This window comes from Mesocricetus auratus, unplaced genomic scaffold (assembly GCF_017639785.1).
Source record: "Mesocricetus auratus isolate SY011 unplaced genomic scaffold, BCM_Maur_2.0 Super-Scaffold_100015, whole genome shotgun sequence".
NCBI classification, from domain to species: domain Eukaryota; kingdom Metazoa; phylum Chordata; class Mammalia; order Rodentia; family Cricetidae; genus Mesocricetus; species Mesocricetus auratus.
The window spans coordinates 5776479-5801214 of NW_024429198.1; the positions used below are offsets into that span (position 1 = coordinate 5776479).

Here is a 24736-nt window from a genome sequence, read left to right on the forward strand (position 1 = left end):
TTGGATATTATATATATATATGTATATATATACACACATACATATATGAAAAAGTCTGTGCCAAAGAATCTCATTATCTAGCAGAAATTCTGATGCTCAGGAGACATGCTAGCAGGTTGCTGCAGTGGCTCCTAAAGAAATCTGAGCCAGCAGAATAGCAGGAAACATGGAGGGAAAGAAACAGTCATAGAAAGTCCTGGTTGGTATGTGTGCAGACTTAGCAGGTTATACTTATGCATATATGTATATGTATGCATGTAATAATGTGTATGCATGTAATAAAAGTTAATGAAAAAGGAAGGCATGCATTTACAAGAGAGCAAGAAGAGGAATATTGGACAGTTGGAGAGAGGAAAGGGGAAGGAGAAATGATGGAATTAAATTACAATCTCAAACATAAAAGAGAAAAAGTACTGGGAAATAAGAACAGACTTGGATAATAACTATGTGTAGTGTGGATAAGAAACAGGGGACAGAAAGCATAGCTAAACAAATGACAAATATTAGCATAAAATAACACCCAATATGGCCAATGATACAAGTAGCTTCAGTGGTCCCCAAGACTACAGTCTCACAGCCAATTTGCTACATTACCTTTTCCCATGGGGGATGCCTATTAGGTCTCTTTGTGTACCCACCTCTCGAAAAGCCTCACTTTTGAGTGCTTGAAGCCTTAAATTTGTCTGGGGTTGCATGGTTTGTATTTCTAATCCAGTCAGCCCAGTTTTCTTCTTTTTCTGCAGAGCAATGTACAATTGATACAGAAGCTTGGTCGCTGCCCCCGGCTTCTCTGTGATGATGTTCTGGGCCACATTCTGATCGAACTGCACACCCAGTAGGTGAAGTGTTGGTTCCAAGCGGGAGAAATTGTTCAGTTTGGCAGTTGAACCCCTAAATGCAATAATATGTGCAGAATCTACATTAACACCAGATTAAAAACAAACACCAAATGTCAGAAGTACCATTGTGACACAACACTGTTAATAATCCCACCATCCATAGATGTTCCTTTTTCTTAAATAACTTGGTGATGAAAAGGCATGGAGATATTTTCCCTTTGGCCATGTTTACATGAACTTTACTTTTCTTGTAGAAGCTTAAATTTATTAATTTTATATATTTTATGCCTAAAATTGACATTAAAATTTTGTACAAGGAATAAGTATATATAAATGGATAATCAAATATATTTATATAGGTGGATAAAAGAACTACAGTTTTGAAAATTACATTTTATTCTAAAGGCAAAATTACAATGTCCATCTCATTAAGTCATTTACTGTTGCTAAATTCTTGAGTCCTAAATTTTATATTGACATGCCTAATAATGATCCTCTCAGAGACTGTCCATAATATTTAATTAGATAATATTAGCTATGGAATCCATTTATGTTATACTTCAGTATGTGGTTTATAGTAATTCTTTGAAGTGAAAAAGACTATAATTTGAAATTTTATTTATTTTTAATAATTTGATTTCAACTTGGCCTCAGACTTTAAGAAACAAATGAATTCATTTTAATCCCTCAATTAGCATTTTATTACATAATCATAGGTACTAAGGATATACCTATTCATTATGTTTAATTAATTTCAAGATTACTTGTTACACTTCCAGAGGACATGGGTTTGATTCCCAGCACCCACATGTCAGCTCATAGCTATCTCGAATTCCAGTTTCAGGGGATCCAGTGCCATCTTGTGGCCTTATAGACACTGGGAACTCATGTAATACACACACACACACACACACACACACACACACACACACACACACACACACACATATATATGTAGGAAAAACCTCTACACAAAAAATAATTAAATTTAAAAAGTTATTGGAGTTTTAAAAATGAATAAGATGTAGTCATTGCATTTAGGTACTCATAGTTAAAAAGAAATATATCTAAATAAAAAGCAATAAAAAAATTGAGACGTCGAGCCGGGCATTGTTGGTGAACACCTTTAATCCCAGCACTTGGGAGGCAAAAGCAGCTAGATCTCTGTGAGTTTGAGGCCAGCCTGGTCAACAGAACGAGTTCCAGGACAGCCTCCAAAGCAATACAGAGAAACCCTGTCTTGAAAAAAAATGATATGCCACTTCAGAATTTCCAAATGGTCTGTGACTGTTTGTAGTTCATGATTTTGATGGAAGGGAAAGATACTCAATGCATCTCAACTGTTGTGGCTCTTATCATCAAACCAGATACACACATCAGTTCTAGCCTTTGACCTGGCTTCTTCTTATCTTTGCTTCCAACATTCATATTCATTCTTTAATACAAAAAGCATATAGAAGATACTTGAATATAAATCAAAGTTCATATCCAAAGTTGTTACTCAGAATCAAGAGTAATATATTTGAGAGATTGTGCAAAACATGTGTAAAGTCTTTTGCACCTTTCCCACCATACATATTCAGAAAGACAGGGAGTAAGAGTTGTCTACCCAATGTGGGTCTGTGTTGTATGTTACACTACAATATTTAGATACATTATAATGCAGAAGGGAGAATACACAAACAATCACGAATCATTTCCATTTTCAAAGTTTATCCCTATAGTCAAAAGAACTCATCCCCTCCTCTCATTTGTTTTACATAGCTTCCTGAATACAGTTTGCCTGTTAATATTACAGTTTGGCTTACTGGTTGGTTTTAAGATGGCATTAATGAACTAGTCCAACTATCCGAGACAGAACAGTAATTCTCCCTGGATGACTTAATGAATATTCGAAATTCCCAATCAGCCAAAACTCTGATCAACACAACTTGAGAGGCCTCAGGAAATCTGTGATTGTTAAGGCATCTGCACAGCCAGCATAGTAGAGTAATCAGCACTTGTTTTTGAACACAGAAAAACAGCTGGGACATCTTTGCTCCGGAGATAGAGCATATGATGCAAACAATGACCTCTGAGGGAATAAGGAACGTGCACTGGGAAAAGTTGTCTTGCCCTCTGCTTACCGTCTTTGCTTGCTAAGGGACTTAGATGTCTTCCGATGTTTGCCACCAGGTAACATAACATACCTCCTCTCAACATGAGAAGGTCTGCCCTCTAAAAGATACTTCCTTACTCACTATTTGTTTTCCTTCTAACCAATCTGCTTTGGCAAAACTAACAAGATTTTAAAGTAAAGAATCCTCTCAGAGTTAGACAAGTTATTCCTAACCCAAGTTATTTCTAACATAGGTAATTGGCAGGATATAATTTGCAATTTTATTTTCAGACTAGAATAAAGATATCAAAAGTATTAGACAAACTTATATATGCCTTGTCTTAGGGTTTCTATTGCTCTGAAAAAATACTATGGCCAAAATCAACTTGGGAAGGAAAGAATTTATTTTCATCTTATACTCCCAAGCAATCATCCTTCACTGATGGAAGTTAGAGAGCAGGAACCCAAGCCAGATAGGAACGTGAAGGCAGGAAGTGATGCATCTGCCATGGAAGAGTGCTGCTGACTGGCTTGCTCTCCATAGCTTGCTAGTTTAGAACTGCCATACCTCAATAACCATACAGCATTGCTTCCAAGAACCCCGGTGGATGTCAAAATCCGCTAATAAAATGGTAATAGTATTTTCATGTAATTTAAGTACATGCTCTCCTTTAGTTTAAATCTTCTTTAGATAACAGGGAACTTTCCCTGGATATTTTCAGCTCATTCTTTAATCCACAGATAAAGAATGGAGCTGTGAAAGGTTTACTATGCACAGGAAATATTGCATTAGAAATGAGATTGAGATGGTGAGATACCATCTCACTCCTGTCAGAATGGCTAAAATCAAAAACACCAATGACAATTTATGCTGGAGAAGTTGTGGTGAAAGGGGGACACTCCTCCATTGTTGGTGGGAGTGCCAACTGGTTCAGCCACTTTGGAAATCAGTATGGAGATTCCTCAGAAAAATGGGAATAAACCTACCACAAGACCCAGCAACTCCACTCTTAGGCATATATCCAAAAGATGCCCATTCATACAACAAAGATGGCTGTTCCACTATGTTCATAGCAGCTTTATTTGTAATAGCCAGAACTTGGAAGCAACCTAGATGTCCCTCACCTGAAGAGTGGATAGAGAAAATGTGGTACATCTACACAATGGAGTACTATTCAGCAGAAAAAAAATAATGGAATCATGAGATTCGCAGGCAAATGGATGACACTAGAAGAAACCATCCTGAGTGAGGTAACCCAGTCACAAAAGAGAAACATGGCATGTACTCTCTCATATATGGATTTTAGACATAGATCTGGGGAGTGCCAGCCTACAATCCTATGGCTAGAGAGTCTGGGAAACAGAAACTTCACTTAGTGGCTGATCGAAGAAGAGGCAGACTCCCTTGGTTAAGTACTGAGCTGAACTCAAGAAAGCCAGTAACAGAGAGGGAGGACTGATGATCAAAGAGATTAAGACTGGGCTGGTTTAACTCCCAGAAACAGCTGACCAGACAAAGGTTAACTCTTGAATCCCAGGCATCAGCCTGGGAATCCAGCATGGGACTGATCAAGACCCCCTGAATCTGGGTGTCAGTGAGGAGGCCTAGGGAATCTATTGAGCCTTGGGCAGCAGATCAGTACCCATCCCAAGTATACACACGGACTTTGGACTCCCATAGAACAATGTGAGGTGCACTCTCACCCTGAACTCTTGGGGAAGGGTCTAGGCCCTGCCCTATATGAAATGACAGACTATGGACACCCCCATGGAGGGCCTCACCCTCCCTGGGGGAATGAGGGGATAACGGGGAGGGAGTTGGGGGGAGGGTACGGGAGGAGGGGAGGGAAAGGGAGAGGGACCTGGAACTGACTTGTGAAGCAACCTTGTTTCTTATCTAAATTTAAACTGGAAAATAAAATTAAAAAAAAACTTGAGAAACAAAAAAATTTTTCTATGACTAATCAGATATAGGTTTTGACACTGATTTTTTTCATTATGGAAATGATACTGTTATTTTACCATGAAAGGGGGACAATGCTTGAGAGCAACTTTAAGGATATTTCTATTTTTTATGTTTTATTAAAGCTAGACCGACGATTCAGAAAAGCAAAGTCAGCCACAAGACTAGAAGCCAGGCACACACCTGGGATTACCAACAGTCAGAAGCTAAGAGGTGGTGGTGCACACCTTTAATCCTAGGACTCAGGATTGAGAGATAGAGGGATCTCTCTAAATTCAATGCCACCCAGATCTACTCAAGTGTGAATATGTCTAAAAGAGAATTATAGCTTACATCTTTAAACCCAACATTAGGGAAGTATATAAGACAGAAGCAAGGTCTCAGAAGAGGCATTTGCTCTCCATCCACACTGAGGAAAAGTTACAATCTGAGACTTGGTGAGAGCTCCTGGAGACAGGATCAGCCCATTCAGCCTGAGGTAGGGTAAGAAGCTAGTGGCCAGTTGCTTTGCTTTTCTCATATTTAGTTTGAAATCTCTGGGGCTTTTATTATTTCATGTTATAAGAGTGTTCCAATTTGCTTTGATTGATATAATAAATGACCAAAAACAATTTAGGGAGAAAGTTTTATTTGCCTTATATTTCTTAATCACAGGGCATTATTGAGGAAGTCAAGGTAGGAACATGAAGACAGGAGCCGAGGAGCGCTGCTTACTGGTTTGCTCTCTACAGAATGCTCAGCTTGCTTTCTCATACAACCCAGGTGCCTAAGGGTGGAACCACCAGTGGTGGCTTTAGCCCTCCTGCACCAATCATTAATAAAGAAAATGCCCCACTGACATGCCCACAGCCCAAACTGATGGAGGCACTTCATCAAGTTCTCCCTTCCTGGGCAACTCTAGTTGTTGTTAAGTTAACAAAAACCAACCAGCACAAGAAGCTAACATTTATTATGTCATTTTCCAATAATTTTGGGCACTTGGATTTGGCAGTTACTCTAATAAAATAACTTCATATGATAAGGAAAAATATCACCTAAGTATCATTAGAACATAGAGAAGACAAAGAACTAAATTTACCCACAAAATTAAGAATTCTAGTTTGATGTTAAGAATGAATTAGAGTTTTTTTTTCTGTAAAAGGGTAAAAGAATAATAATATGAAAAGAAACATGTCTGGATTTGATTAAGAATGGCCCCCATAGGCTCATATACTTGAATGCGTGGTCCCCTGTTGGTAGAACTGTTTGGGAATGTGTGGTGGTTTGAACTAAAATGGCCCTCAAAGGTCATAGCACTATTGGGAGGTATAGTTTTGTTGGAGTAGGTTCACTCTTGTTGTAGGAAATGTGTCACTACGGAAGTGGGCTTTGAGGTCTCATATATGCTCAAGCTTTTCTTAGTTGATACTCTGGCCATTTCTTGTTGCCTAAAAGATGTAAGATGCCCAGCCACTTCTCTAGTCCCGGGTCTGCCTTCACCTCACCATGTCCCACCATGAGAATCTTGGACTGAACCTCTAAACTGGGAGCTGCTCCCACAATAGATGTTTTCCTTTGTAAGAGTTGCTGTGGTTACGGTGTCTCTTCACAGCAATCGAAACCTAACTAAGACAAACAGATTATGAAGTGTGGACTTATTGAAGGGGGTGATCACTGAGAGTGGGCTTTGAGGATTTAAAAGCCCACACCATTACTATTTAGTTTAGCTCGCCATCCCTCTTTCTCTTTCTCCTCTCTGTGCCTCATGCCTGTGGATAAAGATGTAAGGTCTCAGGTACTGCTCCAGTGCTATGCCTGTCTGCCTGCTGCCACAATCTCTGTCATGCCATAATGACCATGTACTCTAACCCTCTGGAACTGTGAACCCCAGAAAACTCCTTTCTAAGTTTCCTTGGTCATGGTGTCTCTTTACAGCAATAGACAAGTAAAAGAGACAATGCATGGTGAAACATAAACATATGGTGTATGTGTTGACCAGACAAATTTCAGATAGAGTTCCACCAGTAAGATGTTTGAAATGTGCCTCTGAGAATTTACTGAAACTTCACAAAACTTGAAGTTGGGCCTATTAGGTTATTAAGATGCAGAGAAAAGCCATGGGCATCCTTAACTTGAAGGGGTTTGAAACACAAAGAAACTGGAACCAAGGAAAACAGCACAAAACATGTTCCTGTGAAATATGAATTTCTAATGTACATACAGTGATAACCAGAAGTGTTGAAAATCTGACTATACGCGGGCCACCAGAGAACAGCCTTCACACGTGTATGAGCAAAGGAGAGTGTGAACATTTACTACCTACCCAGAATGCTTACACCTGGGAGGCTGCTCTAGCTGTAAAGGTGGTAACAGAAGGGGCACGGGACTGGAAGGTGGAGCAGAGGGAGTAGATGAGAACTATGTAAAAACATATACAACCTGCCATGAGGGAGACGAATGTGACACAGCATGTTTTTTTTATGGATTGAAATATCCCTATATCCTAGAAGCTTAAGAAATGACCTGGGTGAGAGTGCAACTCACATTGTTCTATGGGAGTCCAGAGACCGTGTGTATACTTGGGATGGGTACTGATCTGCTGTCCAAGGCTCAATAGATTACCTAGGCCTGAACTCTTGGGGAAGGGTCTAGGCCCTGCCCTATATGAAATGACAGACTATGGACACCCCCATGGAGGGCCTCACCCTCCCTGGGGGAATGAGGGGATAACGGGGGGGGAGGGCACGGGAGGAGGGGAGGGAAAGGGAGAGGGACCTCGTACTGACTTGTGAAGCAACCTTGTTTCTTATCTAAATTTAAAATGGAAAATAAAAAAAAATATTAATAAAAAAAAAGAAATGACCTGGGAAGGAGCAACATGAGGGGAGGGTATAAAAACATGTGTTTTTTCTTTTTCCATTATTTACATTTTTATTTCATTTTACATTCCAACCACAGTTCTTCTTCCCATCCCCCCACCTTCTCCCATGAAAATATGTTTAATGGTAGGAAAATATGTTTGCAATCTATGGCTTTTATTGTGTTATGCAATTCTCTCCTTTACAACTGATGTTATTTTAATTTATGAAGAAATGAGTCACCTGTGGAGAGGATGTGCCAGATATTTTTTGGCATAGACACTTTTACCATAGGAATGTTTGAGTGGGAGGTGTCAGGTTAAAAGTGATTTGTGTTAGGTTACTAAGAATGGGAGGGGAGAATTGCTTGCTATGCAAGCATGGAATCTGAGCTCCAATCTCAGAATTCAAGTAAAAATACTGAATGTGATACCCAACACTTGTAACTTCAGCTGGGGGAAAATGGAGACAGGAGAACTCTGGTTTTCAGTATCAAAGGAGAACTAGAATTGTCCTCAGGCACACACACACACACACACACACACACACACACACACACACACACACTAGCAATAGCAGCAGCAAAACAAAGAGCTCAATAACTGGGCCACTTAAAGACTGAAAGACCACAGACAAATATTGAAAAAAAAAGTCTCCCTTTCAGAACTGTGAAAATCAGAAATCAGACAAGAACTCACAGCAATTCAAAGAACAGGTATTTAACAATACACCCACAAGATATACCCACTGGTGCCATAGTGACACAAATATTGTAAGTATAACAAACTACTATATTTTTATTGGTTTTAAGGACTTCATGAGATAGCATCCATATCTGACACTGCTAATAAGGGCAAGTACCTGGGATTAGTTAGGTCATGAACCCAGGGGAAACATACTACTATTATTCTGTTAAATAAACGTGGCAACAAGATGACTCCTAATGACTTACTGCTATACCCATAAACGGGTGCATCACTTAACCCTCATCAGAGAAGCTTGTTTTCTTTCAGTAGAGAGTAATTCCTACAGAGACCTACAAATGGTCACTGTTGAAAGAGTAGGAGACTTTGAAGCCCTCAACGCCAAATTAATTAATTATCACACCCCTTCTTCAGTGTTCAGGGACCCAAGCTGAACAAGGTATGGAAAGAATGGAAGAACCAGAGGTTGTGGACAGCTTCAAGGAAACCATGTTTCCAGGACACACTGTTGCAGGTTTACATATGAACTGCCAGAGCCTGTGGCCAAAACAAGACCTTCACAAGATCAAACAAGACATGGAGGAAGGGAAGTGGTCACAGAGTCCCACTTTAAGAAGAAGCTACTGACAGGTGCAGAGAGAGCTGAAATCAGTTTGCTTCAATGGAGGGACACTAGTATTTCCAGGGCCGGCCTCATGCTTAGTAATAGTTGACTAACATAAAATGGATGCCATGTTTTCTGGTATGTGTTCTTTTTGTTATTGTTTTAAGAGAGAAAGCACATGATATCAGTGTTGGTGTGGCAGGATCTGGGAGAAGTTGGATGGGGAAATAGTACAATCAAAATATATAAAGTTCTTTAAAATTAAAAAGACACAGTATTTGATCTCCATAAGAATAGATTTTTGTCATTTTACCTCATTTTATTTTCCCCCCTTTCTTTCTAATTCCAAGGCAGTGTTGAAATACAGTAATAGTAGCTATAATATCCAGCAGTCAACAGAAAAGGCAAATAGATCTGAAGCTCCTCGACGAAGATTCTATGTCCTAAGCACTGCCACTATTTGGTAGCCCAATGATGCTGTAGAAAAATCCTTTATAAATTTTTTTGTGGATTTGTCATTATTTGATACTACATGAAGATTACTCACTGGGTAAAGCCATATTCCAAGGATATTAATTAGTACACAGTAATTAGTGGCACATGTGCAAGACTCCAGCTTCCTGGTGTGGTGCTCTCAGCTGCACCAAACAAGAGCTTCCTCCAAACTAGGAAAATCTAAGAGTGAGATGTGTGTTGAGTCTGAGGCTCTTGTAGTTCCTGGGCAACGATCTATAAGACAACATGCGTGTGTGCCAGAGTATGGCTTCCTGGAAAGGTCTTGAGGGATTCAGCATATCTCATGTCTCTCACCTGGTTAAGATATTAACACTGGAAGTAGTGAATGAGGCAGAACTGGAAATTTCCAAGCAAAACGTGCTTCATTCAACACTCTCACAGTCATTCAGCAAAGGCACACTAACTGTTCAAAATGTGCTTTGACTGCTCACTAAGTTATCAAGTAGAGGATATAGGTACTGAATGCAGGGAGGAATAGAGGCTTTACAGGATTTGTCCCCAAAAAAGTCATCAAGGAAACAAAAAGCAGCTGAAACTGCATCTACAACAGATAGCAACAACAACTAAAAATGCAGGAATCAGAGTTAGCACCTTGGAACTTTGAATGAGCTATCCCCCCACAAGTCTTGGTCATTTGAGTACTAGGTCCCTATTTGGCTGTTTACAGAAGGTTAGGATGTGTGGCCATTGGGATCTAGCTTTAAGGTTTCAGTCTGCCTGCTGCCATGCTCCCCACTGTGGTGGTGAAGGACTCTTACCTTTTAGAACTAGAAGCCTAAAATAAACTCTGCCTTTCAAAAGGTGCTTTTCCATGGTGCTTTTTCCCAGGATAGATACATAACCAAGACACTACATTATAATATTTTCTATGACCAATGCTCAATAATTATCACACATGCAGATAAACAAGAAAGTATGGGCCACAGATAAGAAAAAGGTCCCAGTAGAAGCTTTCTGACAAAGCCTACAAAAAGACTTTAAAATGATTATTAAAATATTGTCTAAAGTTAAAAGAAATGACGTTTTAATTAGAAGAAAGAATGAGGAAAAACTCTCTCAACAATAAAGAAATAATAATTATAAAAATAAGAACCAATAGAATTTCAGAGCTTAGAATCTGAAAGTTGTCTAGAAGTTGTCTCAGTTAGTGTTGTTATCAGAGATTCAGGAATGAAACACTCATCACAAGAGTTCAACCACAGGTTAAAGTGGCAAGAAGAGAGAGTAAAAAAACAAAACAAAACAAAACAAAAAACCCTCAAAAGTATATCAGCTGAAATTATTCAGGCATAGAACAATAAGGAAAAAATAAGAAATGAGCACAGTTTCAAAATCCCAAAGCCACATGTAATCAAAATAAGTAAGTTGGAATTCAATAAATGGGAAAAATGTACCTCAAGGATATCATAACAAAGTTATAATTTAAATTGCACAATGGAAAAATATTTGCAAATCATTTATCTGACAACAAACTTACCTTAGAATATGAAAATAACATAACAAAACAATAAAAATGCAAACAGACTTAAAAACAGGTAGAATATTGAGATGAATAATAGGTAAAGATACATTGGAGGTCAGAGAGATGCAATTTACAATCACAATGCCATACAAGGTCAGCCTATTAGGAGAGCTACAATGGGAGAGGAGGTGGGGAGAAACTGCAAATTGTAGGGGAAGGGAAACTGTAATAAGAATGTATTGCATGAAAAAAGTCAATTTTCACCGAAAACAATGTAAAAGAAGACAATCACAAATGTAGATAAGAATGTAGTGAAACTGAACCCCTCATGTACAGCTACTGTAGATTTAAATGGTGCAGTTGCTATATAAAACAGCTTATATACGCTTTCATATATGTAAATTTATGATATATATGTATGTTCATGCATATTATATACACACACAAATATATACATATAAATATATATACACACATATGTATGTGTGTCACAGCAATGACAGTCCTAGTCATATAGTCAAGAGGAATAAATACTCAAATGGAATAAGAACATAACCATGTCCAAAATAACATCCGTAATAAATAATAACTCTAGTAAAGAAAAAAACTCAAATGTCCATCTACTGAAGAACAAAATATGGGATATCATACCTAGGTAATTGGAAATTTCCAGCAAGTAAGTAGTAATGAAGAGGAGACACATAGATGAGCCTTCAGACTTGATCTTAAGTGGGAAAAGCCAAACAAAAGGTGCCCTTTTGTCTGACTCCATTGGTAACTACGATGTACAATGGGTAAATCCAGAGACTGGAAGCTAGCACACCCAGGGCCTCAGTATCACAAATATGCAACTATACTGAAAACAAGCACACTGAGCCATGAACTTTCAAATGACAAATTAAAGGCAAAAGTTATACTTCAATATTGTTGCTAAGACAAATTTTGTATTTTTATTAACAGTTAAGTTCTATAGTATATTTTTAAGCACAATGCTACTGAAAGTACATTGCATTCTGTTTCTACTCTTTAATGAAGAAATAATTGGGTCTGGAGAAATGGCTCAGGAGTTAAGAGTGTTGATTATTCTTCCTGAGGACCTGATTCTCAGCACCAACACGGCAGCTCACAACTGTTTGCAACTCTAGTCTTAGGGGATATGACACCTTCTCCTAGCCTCTGAAGACTGCATGTATGTGGTGAACAGAATACAGGCAAACTACTCATACACATAAAATAAAATATATAAAAATCTCGAAAAAGAAAGAACACTGAATTAACAAAACAGGGACAAGTATGGGCTAAGACTACAAAGATATGGAAAGAAAAAAGTGTGACTATACTACAGAAGCAATCTTATTGTAAACACATTTATCCCTCTCCTTTGTATTCTAGAGACAACAGAAGTCTAAATGCCAAACATAATGACTTTTTTGATGAATAGAATAACTTTACTAACCTGCTCTCTGAAAATTCTGAAAAATCACTCTGAAGTTCAAACTTGCACAGAACTTCTCCAATTAGATAGCCATTAGAAAATGCCTTTGCAAATGACTTGGGACCTGAATTTTAAAACATTGAAATAGAATAGTTAATTTTTGTGTGATGTATGTAATCAAACCAATATAACTGAGCATGAACACACCATGTCCTGAATATATTCATAGAAACATCTTCTAATAAACAATGTAAAAGATTTAACAATAGACATCAAGTTCCCCAAAGACAAACTAGTAGCTGATGGTAAACAAAATTTTAAAAGCAGAAAATCTTTTTTAATTAATGTTAAACAAAACACAATACAATTAATAAATAACCTTAATCTAAAGCAAGTATTAAGTTAACCTATGAAACTATCCTCTAAATAGTTAAGCAATGTCTCCAACCTATAGGGATAGCATATTCTGTCCAGTAGAGATGGAATCATTTTTTAAATCTAGATTTAATTTTAACTTTTAATGGGAAATGTACTAAGATCATCTACACTCATAAATAATCCTTATTAAACACAATGGGGATCTTATGTCATGGTTCATACAGGTCACCACTGCCCAGTTTATGCACAATGGAATGATGATAATATCTCAGAACAGAGAGTTCTCAAAAGGAAGATGGCTAAGGGATATTTTTAAAAGAATTCAACATCCTTAGTGATGAGTGTAATGCAAATTACAACAACTTTGAGATTTCATCTTTCTGCAGTCAGAATGTTTAAGGTCAGTCAACAAAACAAGTGACACCATGCTGATGGGGAGAGGTGAACCCTTAGTCACTGTTTGTGAGACTGCAGTTGGTGCAGCCACTAGATTAATGGTGTGAAGAATTCTCAAAAGCTCAAGGATTTGTCTACCATATGACCTAGCTATACCTGGTGTATTATAGCATACTGCATATATGTCATATTCTGTGAGGACTCTACATTTTATTCCACAGATACTTTGTCAATAGCCATATTCATTTTCAGTCTATTCACAAGAGGCTAGGAAATGGAAACCACCTAAGTGTCCTTCAAATGATGAATGGATGATAAAAATATGGTGCCTGTAGATAATTCCATTAGGCTGTAGAGAAAATTGAAATCATGGGATTTGTGGGTAAATGGATGAAATTGGAAACTATTAAATGGAGGTAAGCCAGACACAGAAAGGCAAATATCACATGTTCTCAATTATTCTTTCTTTAAAAATGTCCCTATGTATGGCTGCAAAGAGGGTGGTAGTAAGGGAATGAGGTGAGCTGCTCTCAAAGGCCTCAGTCATGGGAGTCTATGTTTTCTCATCTGATCCAATCACACAGTTTTTTTTATAACAGTTTCTTGATGCTTGTTCTCATAGTACTAAACCTACATAATATTCCAACTTGATAATACCTGTTCTTTATGTACATTTCCTCTAAAGTGACAAGTCTGGCACTCATTTGTGGTCTTAAGTAAGCTTGCTCTCAAGAGATCTGTTTGATCATCATTCAAAGTTGATAGGTTTCGATTCCTAATCAGTCATACCTGTCCTTGAGAAATAGTCCTTAAAGACTAGCACCTCTAGAAAGACAATTCATAATTCATAGTACATTTTACATCCATGAAATAAGCTTGATCTTCATAACCAAGATATCCACTGTCTTTAACATGGCACCACTTGTGATGTCATCAAAGAACCTTGTGATGATTGGCATGATCTTTCATTAAGTTGAAGAAACACCTGATATGATTCTTCAGTTATCTAAAGCTAAAAAAATCCCGAAGACTCTTTCCTCCATAGGACAGAACCGTGCTATCATTTCCTCCTATACTACTGTTACTTTCTATGCCCATGGAGATCTCCTGATTCACACCAGAGCTGTTCCCTGGTCTGGCTGCCACCACTATCCTCAATGGTCATTCTGTCTCTACCACTAATTGCATCTTTCCTTTCAGTTTCCTCACTAGCCTCTTATGTAACCCATCCATATTCTCTTAGTTCTAATACGCCATCTGATCCAGAGCCATTGTCAGACTGTAGACATATCTCTTTTCCATGGCCTAGCTCTTTGGGGTTTGGGTTTAATGTTTAAGCATACAGCTTTCTGTTCAGAAGCAGCTGCTCTGTCTCCTTCCCTGACTGCTGCCCTTGGTAGCTTGCCCTGTGCCTGTTCATGCCAATCCCATGTCTGGACTTCAGCCCATGAATAACTAAGATATAGATTAATACTATCCTGTCACCCTTGATATGGCAGATAAATGGTCAGTGGCAAAGTATTTGCTACAAATAAGATTTGCTTAAAAATAAACTCATAATCCATTTCCTTTGAAATGGCATAGAATATTAATTATGCAACTCCAATGTAGATAAAAATAGGAGTCTTTATGGCATAAAGTCAAAGAAGGAATAGTCTGGTATTTATTTTACTGTCAGAGTAGTTCATAATAAAATAATAAAAATCATTGGTCAGCAGGATTTTATGCATAAAGACTTCAGATTTACTGTGTGCTAGATCAGCAAGGATTACACTGAGAAAAATATGTTAAATGGTAAGAGCAACAAAGAGGGTACAAAATGGAAAAAAACAGGGAAGAATACATGGAAACAATGAGGAGTCGAAGAAAGTGAAAGAAAAAAGCATGGACATTAGGGATATGCAGATTCAAAGGGTACAATGCCATATCAATTTATTCTACATTGTTCCTTCTTGACCTACATATCCCTACACATTAACAAACATCACAAGCCACAAAGAAAGGGAGGAACACAAGCAAAGGAACACATTCAGGGAGATGCTTAGGAAAAAAAAACAGGAAAGCCTTTCTCTTTTTAGTTTTACCATTTTTTTCTTCCCACTCAATATCGCTAAGCAGTATGGCTAATTCCATAGTGACCACCTCCATGAATTAATTGTACTGCTCGCTGTCATTTCTAATGTGAAGAAGCAACGAGTTTACTTCAGGACCATGAACAGCAAGTAGTGTAAGAAATGTGGGAGGGACACTACTCATCTTTAACACAGACTAATTTTCATCTTGGATTGAGGTTGTTTAGCAGAAACTCAGCCCATATACAACCTTGCAAGCCATAGGTCAGGTGCTCATTACTGAAACTGACATTTGATAAATTCTTTAATGTCATCCTCTGTGATAGGTCTGCTACGCTCCAGCAGCAGGTGAATACTTTTCCAGAGAGTTTTTCCATGTCCAGAAAGCAAACACTTGACACTGCCCTGAACCTCAGAGGTGAGCTCATCCTTAAAGCCAGGTAGAATGTTAACACCTTCATCATTCTGGCCAATCATCTAGAATCAGATGATTTGTACAGAAAAATATTGAATAGTTTTCATTCAATGAGATAAATAAACACTAAACAGTCTCACAATACTTCCTGTTAGATATTTCAACCAAAGGACAAATCTTAAAGAATTCTGTCTTACAGACTGTAGATAAAAGACTGAAACCCATGTCACTTTATGCTCATTGGCATTTGCTCCATATTGACAGGAGGAAAGGTCCTGTCTACATCTCAAGTGCATATTTGAAACTCAAGCAAATTATTTTCCTCTGAAAGAGATAAAGGTCATTGCTGGCAGCTGTAAAGTGCTGTTTCTAAGAGACCTTCGCATTCCTCAGTACTCATGGAAAGACCTTGGCCTTCTTGTGTTGAGCATAACCAATTTCATAGCACACTAACTGCTGATGAGGCTGGTTTGTGGTCCCAGTGGATCAAACAATAAATCCCCTGTAATTATGTTTGAGGTCAGACAAAACCAAGAGGCTGTCCAGAATGTTCATGGGAGTCAACATATCCTAATCTGGCTCATATTAGTGACAGATACCCCCTAATTTGGCTAGTATCAGTGATAGACACCCTTTAATCCGGCTAGTATGATTAGTGATGGCTATTTTCTCTCTAATCATTACTCTGTCCTGCTTGCTTCTCCCTGTTGTTAGGTATGCCAGCAAGAAATAGAATCAGAGAATTTCCTAGTTTCTGAGAGGATCTCAGGCTAAAATACTGTTTCCAAGAACCCTCCTCAACAGCACCCACTAGGAGCCCAAGTCCTTCCTAACACCCTCACAGAGAGGCTGCACATATTCTCACCTTGAAACCACTCAATAACCCTTCTTCAGCCAGCTGCAAATGTGTCCTGTGGCTTTTGCCTGGAGTACCTTGACCATTTTCTCTTCAGATGACTAGGATTGTTGACTTCTACATTTTCTCCACTGAAGGAGGGGTTTATTAGAATTTCAAAGTTTATATTGGAAATGAAATCTTAATTTCTATGTCATAGAATTTCAATTATGAAAATGCTTGGTATCATTATTTTCATGAAACTCTGATCTTAAAACATTAGTTCTGGCCGGGTGTTGGTGGTGCACGCCTTTAATCCCAGCACTTGGGAAGCAGAGGCAGGCAGATCTCTGTGAGTTCAAGGCCAGCCTTGTCTATAGAGCGAGTTCCAGTACAGCCTCCAAAACAATACACAGAAACCCTGTCTCGAAAAACCAAAACCAAAACAAAACAAAAAAACATTAGTTCTGGTTTACACCGTGCTGACTAGTGTTACACTTCGTATATTAATTCCCAGTGACTAGATTCTGTGTTTTAATAAAGAAAAATGCTGTGTAGTAGGTAGAAAACACATATATATTATTTTCTACCAGAAGCAATATGGTTTTTAATGATCTTGTAGCTGAAATATCAGAAAATGCATGGTTTGATGGCACTTTGTAAAAGAGGAAGGAATCTAGAGAAAGCCAGTTTAATGTTAGCTATGCAACCATAAACCAAGCTCTAATCAGACATGACTTAATTTATGGATTAATACACCAAAGAAGAACTAAATGATTTGTTGTTGTCTTTCAGTTTATGTTACCATAGCAGAAAAACACAAAATATTTACATAAAGTCTTTTCTCACATTTCTGAAACTGGGGAAATTCAGTACCAAGGTGTCAGAGCCTGGAAAAGGGCTTCTGGCTGCATCCCAACATGGTACTGGGTGCAAATGTGTGTGAGTACGTAATGTGGACACAGGTAGAGACCAAAGTTAGACCCTCATCAGGATCCCACCCCAACAACAGTTAACCCTGCAACAGCATAACAGACTAACTCTGTGAAGGCAGAGCACACAAGATATAAACAGCTCTCAAGAAGTATCAATGTGAACACCATCAGGAAGGGATTTAAGTCTTAGCATAAGTTGTGGCCTGAGATTCTTTTTTAGATCTAAAACCCTATTATTTTGTAATATGGCAAAATCATAATACATCATAAAATATGTATTCAGTAGGACTATTTATTTAGCTCCATCTTAAAAAGTAAAACTGGAGATTAAAAACAAATAAGTCTACAAAAGTATTTAAATAAAGTATAACCAGACGAGCATGGTGGTGCAGGTCAGTAATCCCAGCACTTAGGGGTTGAGACAGATGACTTGCTATGTGTTCCAGGCTCCCTAGGGCAGAGATGGAAGACTCTGTCTCAAAAAGCCACCCGAATGAGCAACGAAGTATGCCCATAAAATTTAAGACAGTTCTCAAGATCTGCTAATATTTAACATAGAAAGACTGAGTTGGGCATTTGTGAAGACCTAAGTATTAAAAAAATAATGAACAAGGAACTTAGAATATTTCATAAACACAAAGTTGAACTATTCAATTAAAAATTAAGTGAACATTATCCTTTGTGTATACTGATTGACAATGCAACAATGTACTCCAATAGCAGAAGAATTTACAGTGATTGAAACTTCAGGAGTTTTTAGCTGTAGAAGGAAAGTAGAGAATGCTTTTAAGTAGTGTCTCTTTCTTAAATATTGTGGGGTGGGAAGCATGAAGTAAATTTAATCCTATTTTTATCAGTACATTGATAAAATGTGTCCATCAGAAACATAATAAAAGCCCAGCATTGGCTTCATTTGAAGATTGTTTGATAATAGGTCATTCTAATTGATGACAAACAAGTTCATCTGTAAAGGTTTTCCTCTGAGTGTGCCAGGTAAACAAAGTTGTGGATCATGTTAATTTTCCAATAATGCTTAGTCTGGTGGCTTTCTCATCATAAGAAATTGTCATCCCGTATTATAAAATCTACAACTATTAGCATCAGATAATTCCTAAGAACTTGCTTAAATTAATAAAACTGAGCTTCCTCACTCACAAAGCTGAGGTTTGAAAGGCTCAAATTGCCTTCTTGAGACACAATTCAATCTAAAGTAATGATATGCTTTTCTTTCTTTCATATATTGTCATGAAATATATTATGTGACAGGTACTATGCTAGGCAATATATTAAAGTGAGAAATAGGAAAATGTTGAAATAAAGCTTACTGAGAAGATGTCAGCAGGGTTGTCACTAGTTATCATCAAATATTACCTGCCGTCACTAGTTATCATCAAATATTACCTGCCATCTTTTCAAAAACACATTAGTTATGACTTCCCTGGGATGAAATGGACCTAGGGATTATTATTCCTATTTCAGATATAAAGACATAGAGGTATTTATTTCTTGAATGCAGCTTTTTCTTTAGTGTGCCTTGATAGCATTAATAATAAAGTTTATAACCACAGAAAATATTAAAACGCACATAAGTTTACTTAAATTTTTCAGTTTATCCATTATCAGAGCCTAAGAGACATCTACTGTTAGCTATAATTCTCTTTATGATTAATCTGATCTATACAGATATTTTGAAGTCATCTATCTTCATTAGGGTTACTATTGCTATAATGAAACACCATGACCAAAAGCAAACTTGGGAACAAGCATCCACATCCATAGTCATCACTGAAGGAAGTCAGGAAAGGAACTCAAAATAGGATGGGAGCCTGGAGGCAGGAGCTGATGGAGACAACATGGAGGGTGGTTGTTTACTGGCTTGCTTTTCGTGGTTTTCTCAGTCTGCTTTCTTAAAGAACCCAGGATCATCAGGCTAGTTGTCACCTCACCCACAATGGATTGAGCCCTCCTACATCAATTACTAATTAAGAAAATACCAAAAGGATTGCCCACAGTCAGATCCTACGGAGGTATTTTCTCAGTTGAGGTTCCTTCCTCTCTAATGACACTAGCATGTGAAAAGTTGACATAAAATAGTCAATACAGCATATGTCATTTACGGAGAATTCTCTGTTATAGCATTCTGATGCTCATTTGTTCTTATGGAAAATTCACAAATGTCCTATGAAAGAGAGGGAATGTTTACTCTGTAGAATAACCAAGTGTGGTAATGAGGAGATGGCTCAAAGGGTATAATACTTGCACTACAAGCATAAGAACCTAAATTTACAACCCCAGCAACCATGGAAAAAGTTTGGGTACTGGTATGTGCCTGCTATTGCAGCACTTCATTTGTAGACAGCTTTTACCCTGGATCAGACTAGTCAATCAGTCAATCAAAAACAAATTCAGGTTCAGTGAGAAATCACATCTAAAAAAATCTGATGAAAAGAATAAAGGAAGAGACCTGATATACACCTCTCTCATGTACTTGTGCACACATAGACGTGTGAACATACATACACACAAATACACCATACAATAATAAGCAAATAAACAAATGACCTCACAGAGGACTCTTAGCAGAGTTTTCAGTAATATTATTTTATGGCATTCATTTTTATTGTAAAATGAATTCTTGCAGTGAATGGCAATTAACACAGAGACCTGCAACTAGACGGTATGGAGAGTGCTTCACTTTGGACTCTTCAGATATGAGATCTCTTTATCAAATTCCTCCCCTAAAGACTACGTATCAGTTTTGAAGAGCACATGGAAAGATTGTAAGAGCATGAGGTGATGGAACACTTAAGGGTACCAGCATCTACCAGACACTGAGACATGGACTTGAACTGCACACGGTCAAGCCACACAAAAGCCCAGCATGGAGAAAGACAAGTGGAACACAAATTTCACCCTTAGCCAAGACACTATGTGTGACTGAGAGCTGGGACAGGGAAAACTGTTTTCTTCCGTGAAATGACACTGATTATATCAATCACAATCAAGGACAAGCCTCATGTTCAATTATAGCTGGTCAAAATTAAAAGGATTCCATGGTGGTGTGTGTGTGTGTGTGTGTGTGTGTGTGTGTGTGTGTGTGTCTGTCTGTCTGTCTGTCTGTCTGTATGTGTACACACTTAGTTTTACTATTGCTATAAGAAATAACATGAAGCAGAACAGAGGAAGTACATTGAGGATTTAGGGAAGAGAAAGAAACGAATATAATCAAAAGAGTTTACATGAAAAAATAAAAATATTATAAATTAAATTAATGGGCATCTAATAAATTTCTATATCATTATAAAAATCTAATATTTGAATTCCAGTTATCATTTTGATTAATACATTATATTGTAGTTTAAGAAATCCTATTAAGAATTATTTCCAGTAACGCTAATCAAACAAGTGAAAGACCTGTATCGTAAGAACTTTGAATCTTTAAAGAAAGAAATTAAAGAAGCCCTCAGAAAATGGAAAGATCTCCCATGCTCTTGGATAGGTAGGATCAATGTAGTAAAATGGCAATCCTGCCAAAAGCAATCTACAGATTCAATGCAATCCCCATTAAAATATCAGCACAATTCTTCACAGACCTTGAAAGAACAATAATTAATTTTGTATAGAAAAAAAGACCCAGGATAGCCAAAACAACCCTGTTCAACAACACAATGTCCAGAGGCAACACCATCCAAGACTTCAAGCTCTATTATACAGCTATCGTCCTGAAAACAGCTTGGTACTGGCACAAGAATAGACAGGTAGACCAATGGAATCGAATTGAAAACCTGGGTATTAACTCACACACGTATGAACATCTGATCTTTGACAAAGAAGCTAAAAATACACAATGGAAAAAAGAAAGCATCTTCAACAAATGGTGCTGGCAGAATTAGATGCTGGCATGTAGAATATTGCAGATAGATCCATGTTTATCGCCATGCTCAAAACATAGTCCAAATGGATCAAAGACCTCAACATAAATCCAGCCACACTGAACCTCTTAGAAGAGAAAGTGGGTGGTACCCTTGAACGAATTGGTACAGGAGACAGCTTCCTGAACATAACACCAGTAGCACAGACAGTGAGATCAACAATTAATAAATGGGACCTCCTGAAACTGAGAAGCTTCTGTAAGGCAAAGGACACAGTCAGCAAGACAAAAAGGCAGCCCACAGAATGAGAAAAAATATTCACTAACCCCACATCTGACAGAGGGCTGATCTCCAAAATTTACAAAGAACTCAAGAAGCAAGTCTCCAAAACACCAAAGGATCCCATTAAAATTGGGCTACAGAACTAAATAGAGAATTTTCAATAGAGGAGTCTAAAATGGCTGAGAGGCACTTGAGAAAGTGCTCAGCATCCTTAGCCATCTGGGAAATGCAAATCAAAACAACTCTGAGATATCATCTCATTCCTGTCAGAATGGCTAAAATAAAAAACACCAACGATAATTTATGCTGGAGATGATATGGTGAAAGGGGAACACTCCTCCATTGCTGGTGAGAGTACCAACTTGTACATTCACTTTGGAAATCAGTATGGAGATTCCTCAGAAAAATGGGAATAAACATACCTCAAGATCCAGCAACTCCACTCTAAGGCATATATCCAAAAGATGCCCATTCATACAACAAGGATGTCTGTTCCACTATATTCATAACAGCATTATTTGTAATAGCCAGAACTTGGAAGCAACCTAGATGCCCCTCAACCAAAGAGTGGATAGAGAAAATATGGTACATTTACACAATGGTGTACTATTCAGCAGAAAAAAAAAAACCAATGGAATCCTGAAATTTGCAGGCAAATGGATGGCACTAGAAGAAACCATCCTGAGAGAGGTTTCCCAGTAACAAAAAGAGAAACATGGCATGTATTCTCTCATATATGGATTTTAGACATAGATCTGGTGAGTGCCTGCCTACAATCCCATGGCCAGAGAGTCTGGGAAACAGGGCCTTAATTCAGTGGCTGATGGAAGAAGAGGCAGACTCCCATGGCTAAGCACTGAGCTGAACTCAAGAAATCCAGTGACAGAGAGGGAGGACTGATGAGCAAAGGCATTAAGACTAAGCTGGTTTAACTCCCAGAAACAGCTGACCTGACAAGGGTTAGCTCTTGAATCCCAGGCTGATGGCTGGGAATCCAGCATGGGACTGATCAAGACCCCCTGAATGTGGGTGTCAGTGAGGAGGCCTAGGTAATCTATTGAGCCTTGGGTAGTAGATCAGTATTTATCCCGGGTATACACATGGACTTTGGACTCCCATCCAACAATGAGAGATGCACTCTCACCCTGAAATCTTGGGGGAGGGTGCAGGCCCTATCCTGGATGAAATGACAGACTATGGACACCCCCTTGGAGGGCCTCACCCTCCCTGGGGAAATGAGGGGATATTGGGGGGGCATGGGAGGAGGGGAGGGAAATGGAGAGGGACCTGCAATTGACATGTAAAGCAACCTTGTTTCTAATTTAAATTTAAAAATAAAAAATATTTATAAAAAGACTGAAAAAAAGAATTATTTCTAAGGACAAATGATTAAATAAATATATCTTATTGAAGGCTATTTGGTTTTTCATTGGCTAGATTGGAGTCTTCCTTCAATAGGATTAAACATCTCTCCAGGAACACCTAAGAGTATATACTAGCACCAGCCCAAGTGGAAGGTGACTATTCCTGATTTAGATTGTTGGAATGTCTTTTCTCTACTGTGAATAAGCAGGGTAGTTCAGAACCTAGCTTTCAAGACAATCTAGAAATTAATTCACTTTGGCTGTCTCTTGAGATTATTTAGCCTTATAAAGGCACTTGAGTGGCATTCTTGTCTTGTTTCTTTGCTTCACAAGCAATGAATGGACTAAACCACTCTTAATCAAATACGAATAATCCCATCTTTGCTGTTTAACCATCTGGGAATTGACTAATGTCTTGAGATCTTATAACTTGCCAGGGAGGCTAAATGGTAAAGTTCAGTACTTTAAAAGAAAAAACTCCAAATTAGATGACAATCCTTAAAAATGAGTTTAAATGAATGCTTGTAAGGTAGATGGATTGCTCAGTAGATACTAATAAATATTCATAAGTGTAAGCAATACTATAGAATACAGTGCCTAAAAGCAAAAGTCAAATGTCTAAGTTAATATCCTAGCTCTACAATGTATTAACAGTGTATCCCTGACCAACCCCCAAACATTCTCATTGTCATCTTCACTTGGAGGCGTTGCTTTGATGCTTGTTTGGAACATCAAATAAAAAATAGTATAAAAATGTCTCAGCATAGTCTATGTTATGAATATTCAGTGGCCTGTAATTATTTCTTATTATTCCAGCTATATGTTTTATTTGAGAAAACAACTCTTCAAAGAGTTTATAAAATCATTTATTATAAAAAGCATGCGTGTTTTAACATGTTTTTCTCTTATTTTGCATGAAGTTTGACTTCCACTTTGAACTTCTCGTTTCAATACTGTGTTGAATTTTCCTTTTAAACTCTAAAAGCAACCCAAGATCAATCCAAATAAAAGAAATGCATGAAAGGAATATATAAATGCCCACCTGTTCAGGGTAATCAGCATTAACACTGGATTATTTCTTTACATACTTCCATTTATGCTAAAATACATTACTATATGAAGGCTTATGGACATGTTAACAATATAGTACAGCACAGTGCATGTGTTTCTTTTCCCTAATACCTGTGTATTTATTTGTGTGTGTAGATAAAACTACAATTACACTAGCTACAATATTTTTACTCATATAAATAAACAAAAATCTGTTGTATCAAGCTTGTATCCCATTCATTCAATAGTTGCACAGTAATCCATAGTATAAAAGAACATCATTTATGAAGCTTTTATTCTATTTAAGGCTATTCAGACTATTTCTGTTCCAAAATCAACACAGCAATATATATCTTTGCTCAAATATCCTATGTTGATGCTTTTTAAGATGACTGAAGATGAAATGATACTTCTTTGGTTGCTCTACATGTATTGTGCAATTTAACCTTGGTAGAACTGAAGAAGTATCATTTACAAATACTGTTCTTAAGCACAATCAACTTTAGGCTACTGGCTAGCAATGGTGAAGAAGATATTTAGGGCCAGGTAGTCCAGGCTCCAATCCCCTTTTCGACATGTCTGTTATCCAGAAATCGCCAATTACTTTTTTCAACTTCCACTGTCTGTTTACATCATACATTTCACAAAGTATTCAAAATCTTCCTTCACACTCCATAGA

At 37.7% G+C, this 24736-nt stretch overlaps 1 protein-coding gene across 4 annotated transcripts in view; it reads right to left on the reverse strand.

Moving 5' to 3' along the window:
- Positions 1-24736, reverse strand: part of Spef2 (sperm flagellar 2) — a 169549-nt gene that overhangs the window by 142989 nt on the left and 1824 nt on the right. For all 4 annotated transcript variants that reach the window (XM_040757663.1, XM_013119022.3, XM_040757660.1 and 1 more), the window contains exons 2-3: positions 12480-12582; positions 639-891 (exon numbers count right to left, since the gene is read on the reverse strand). In XM_040757663.1, the coding sequence (XP_040613597.1) occupies positions 639-891; positions 12480-12582 (356 nt within the window). The remainder of the gene's footprint in view (positions 1-638; positions 892-12479; positions 12583-24736) is intronic.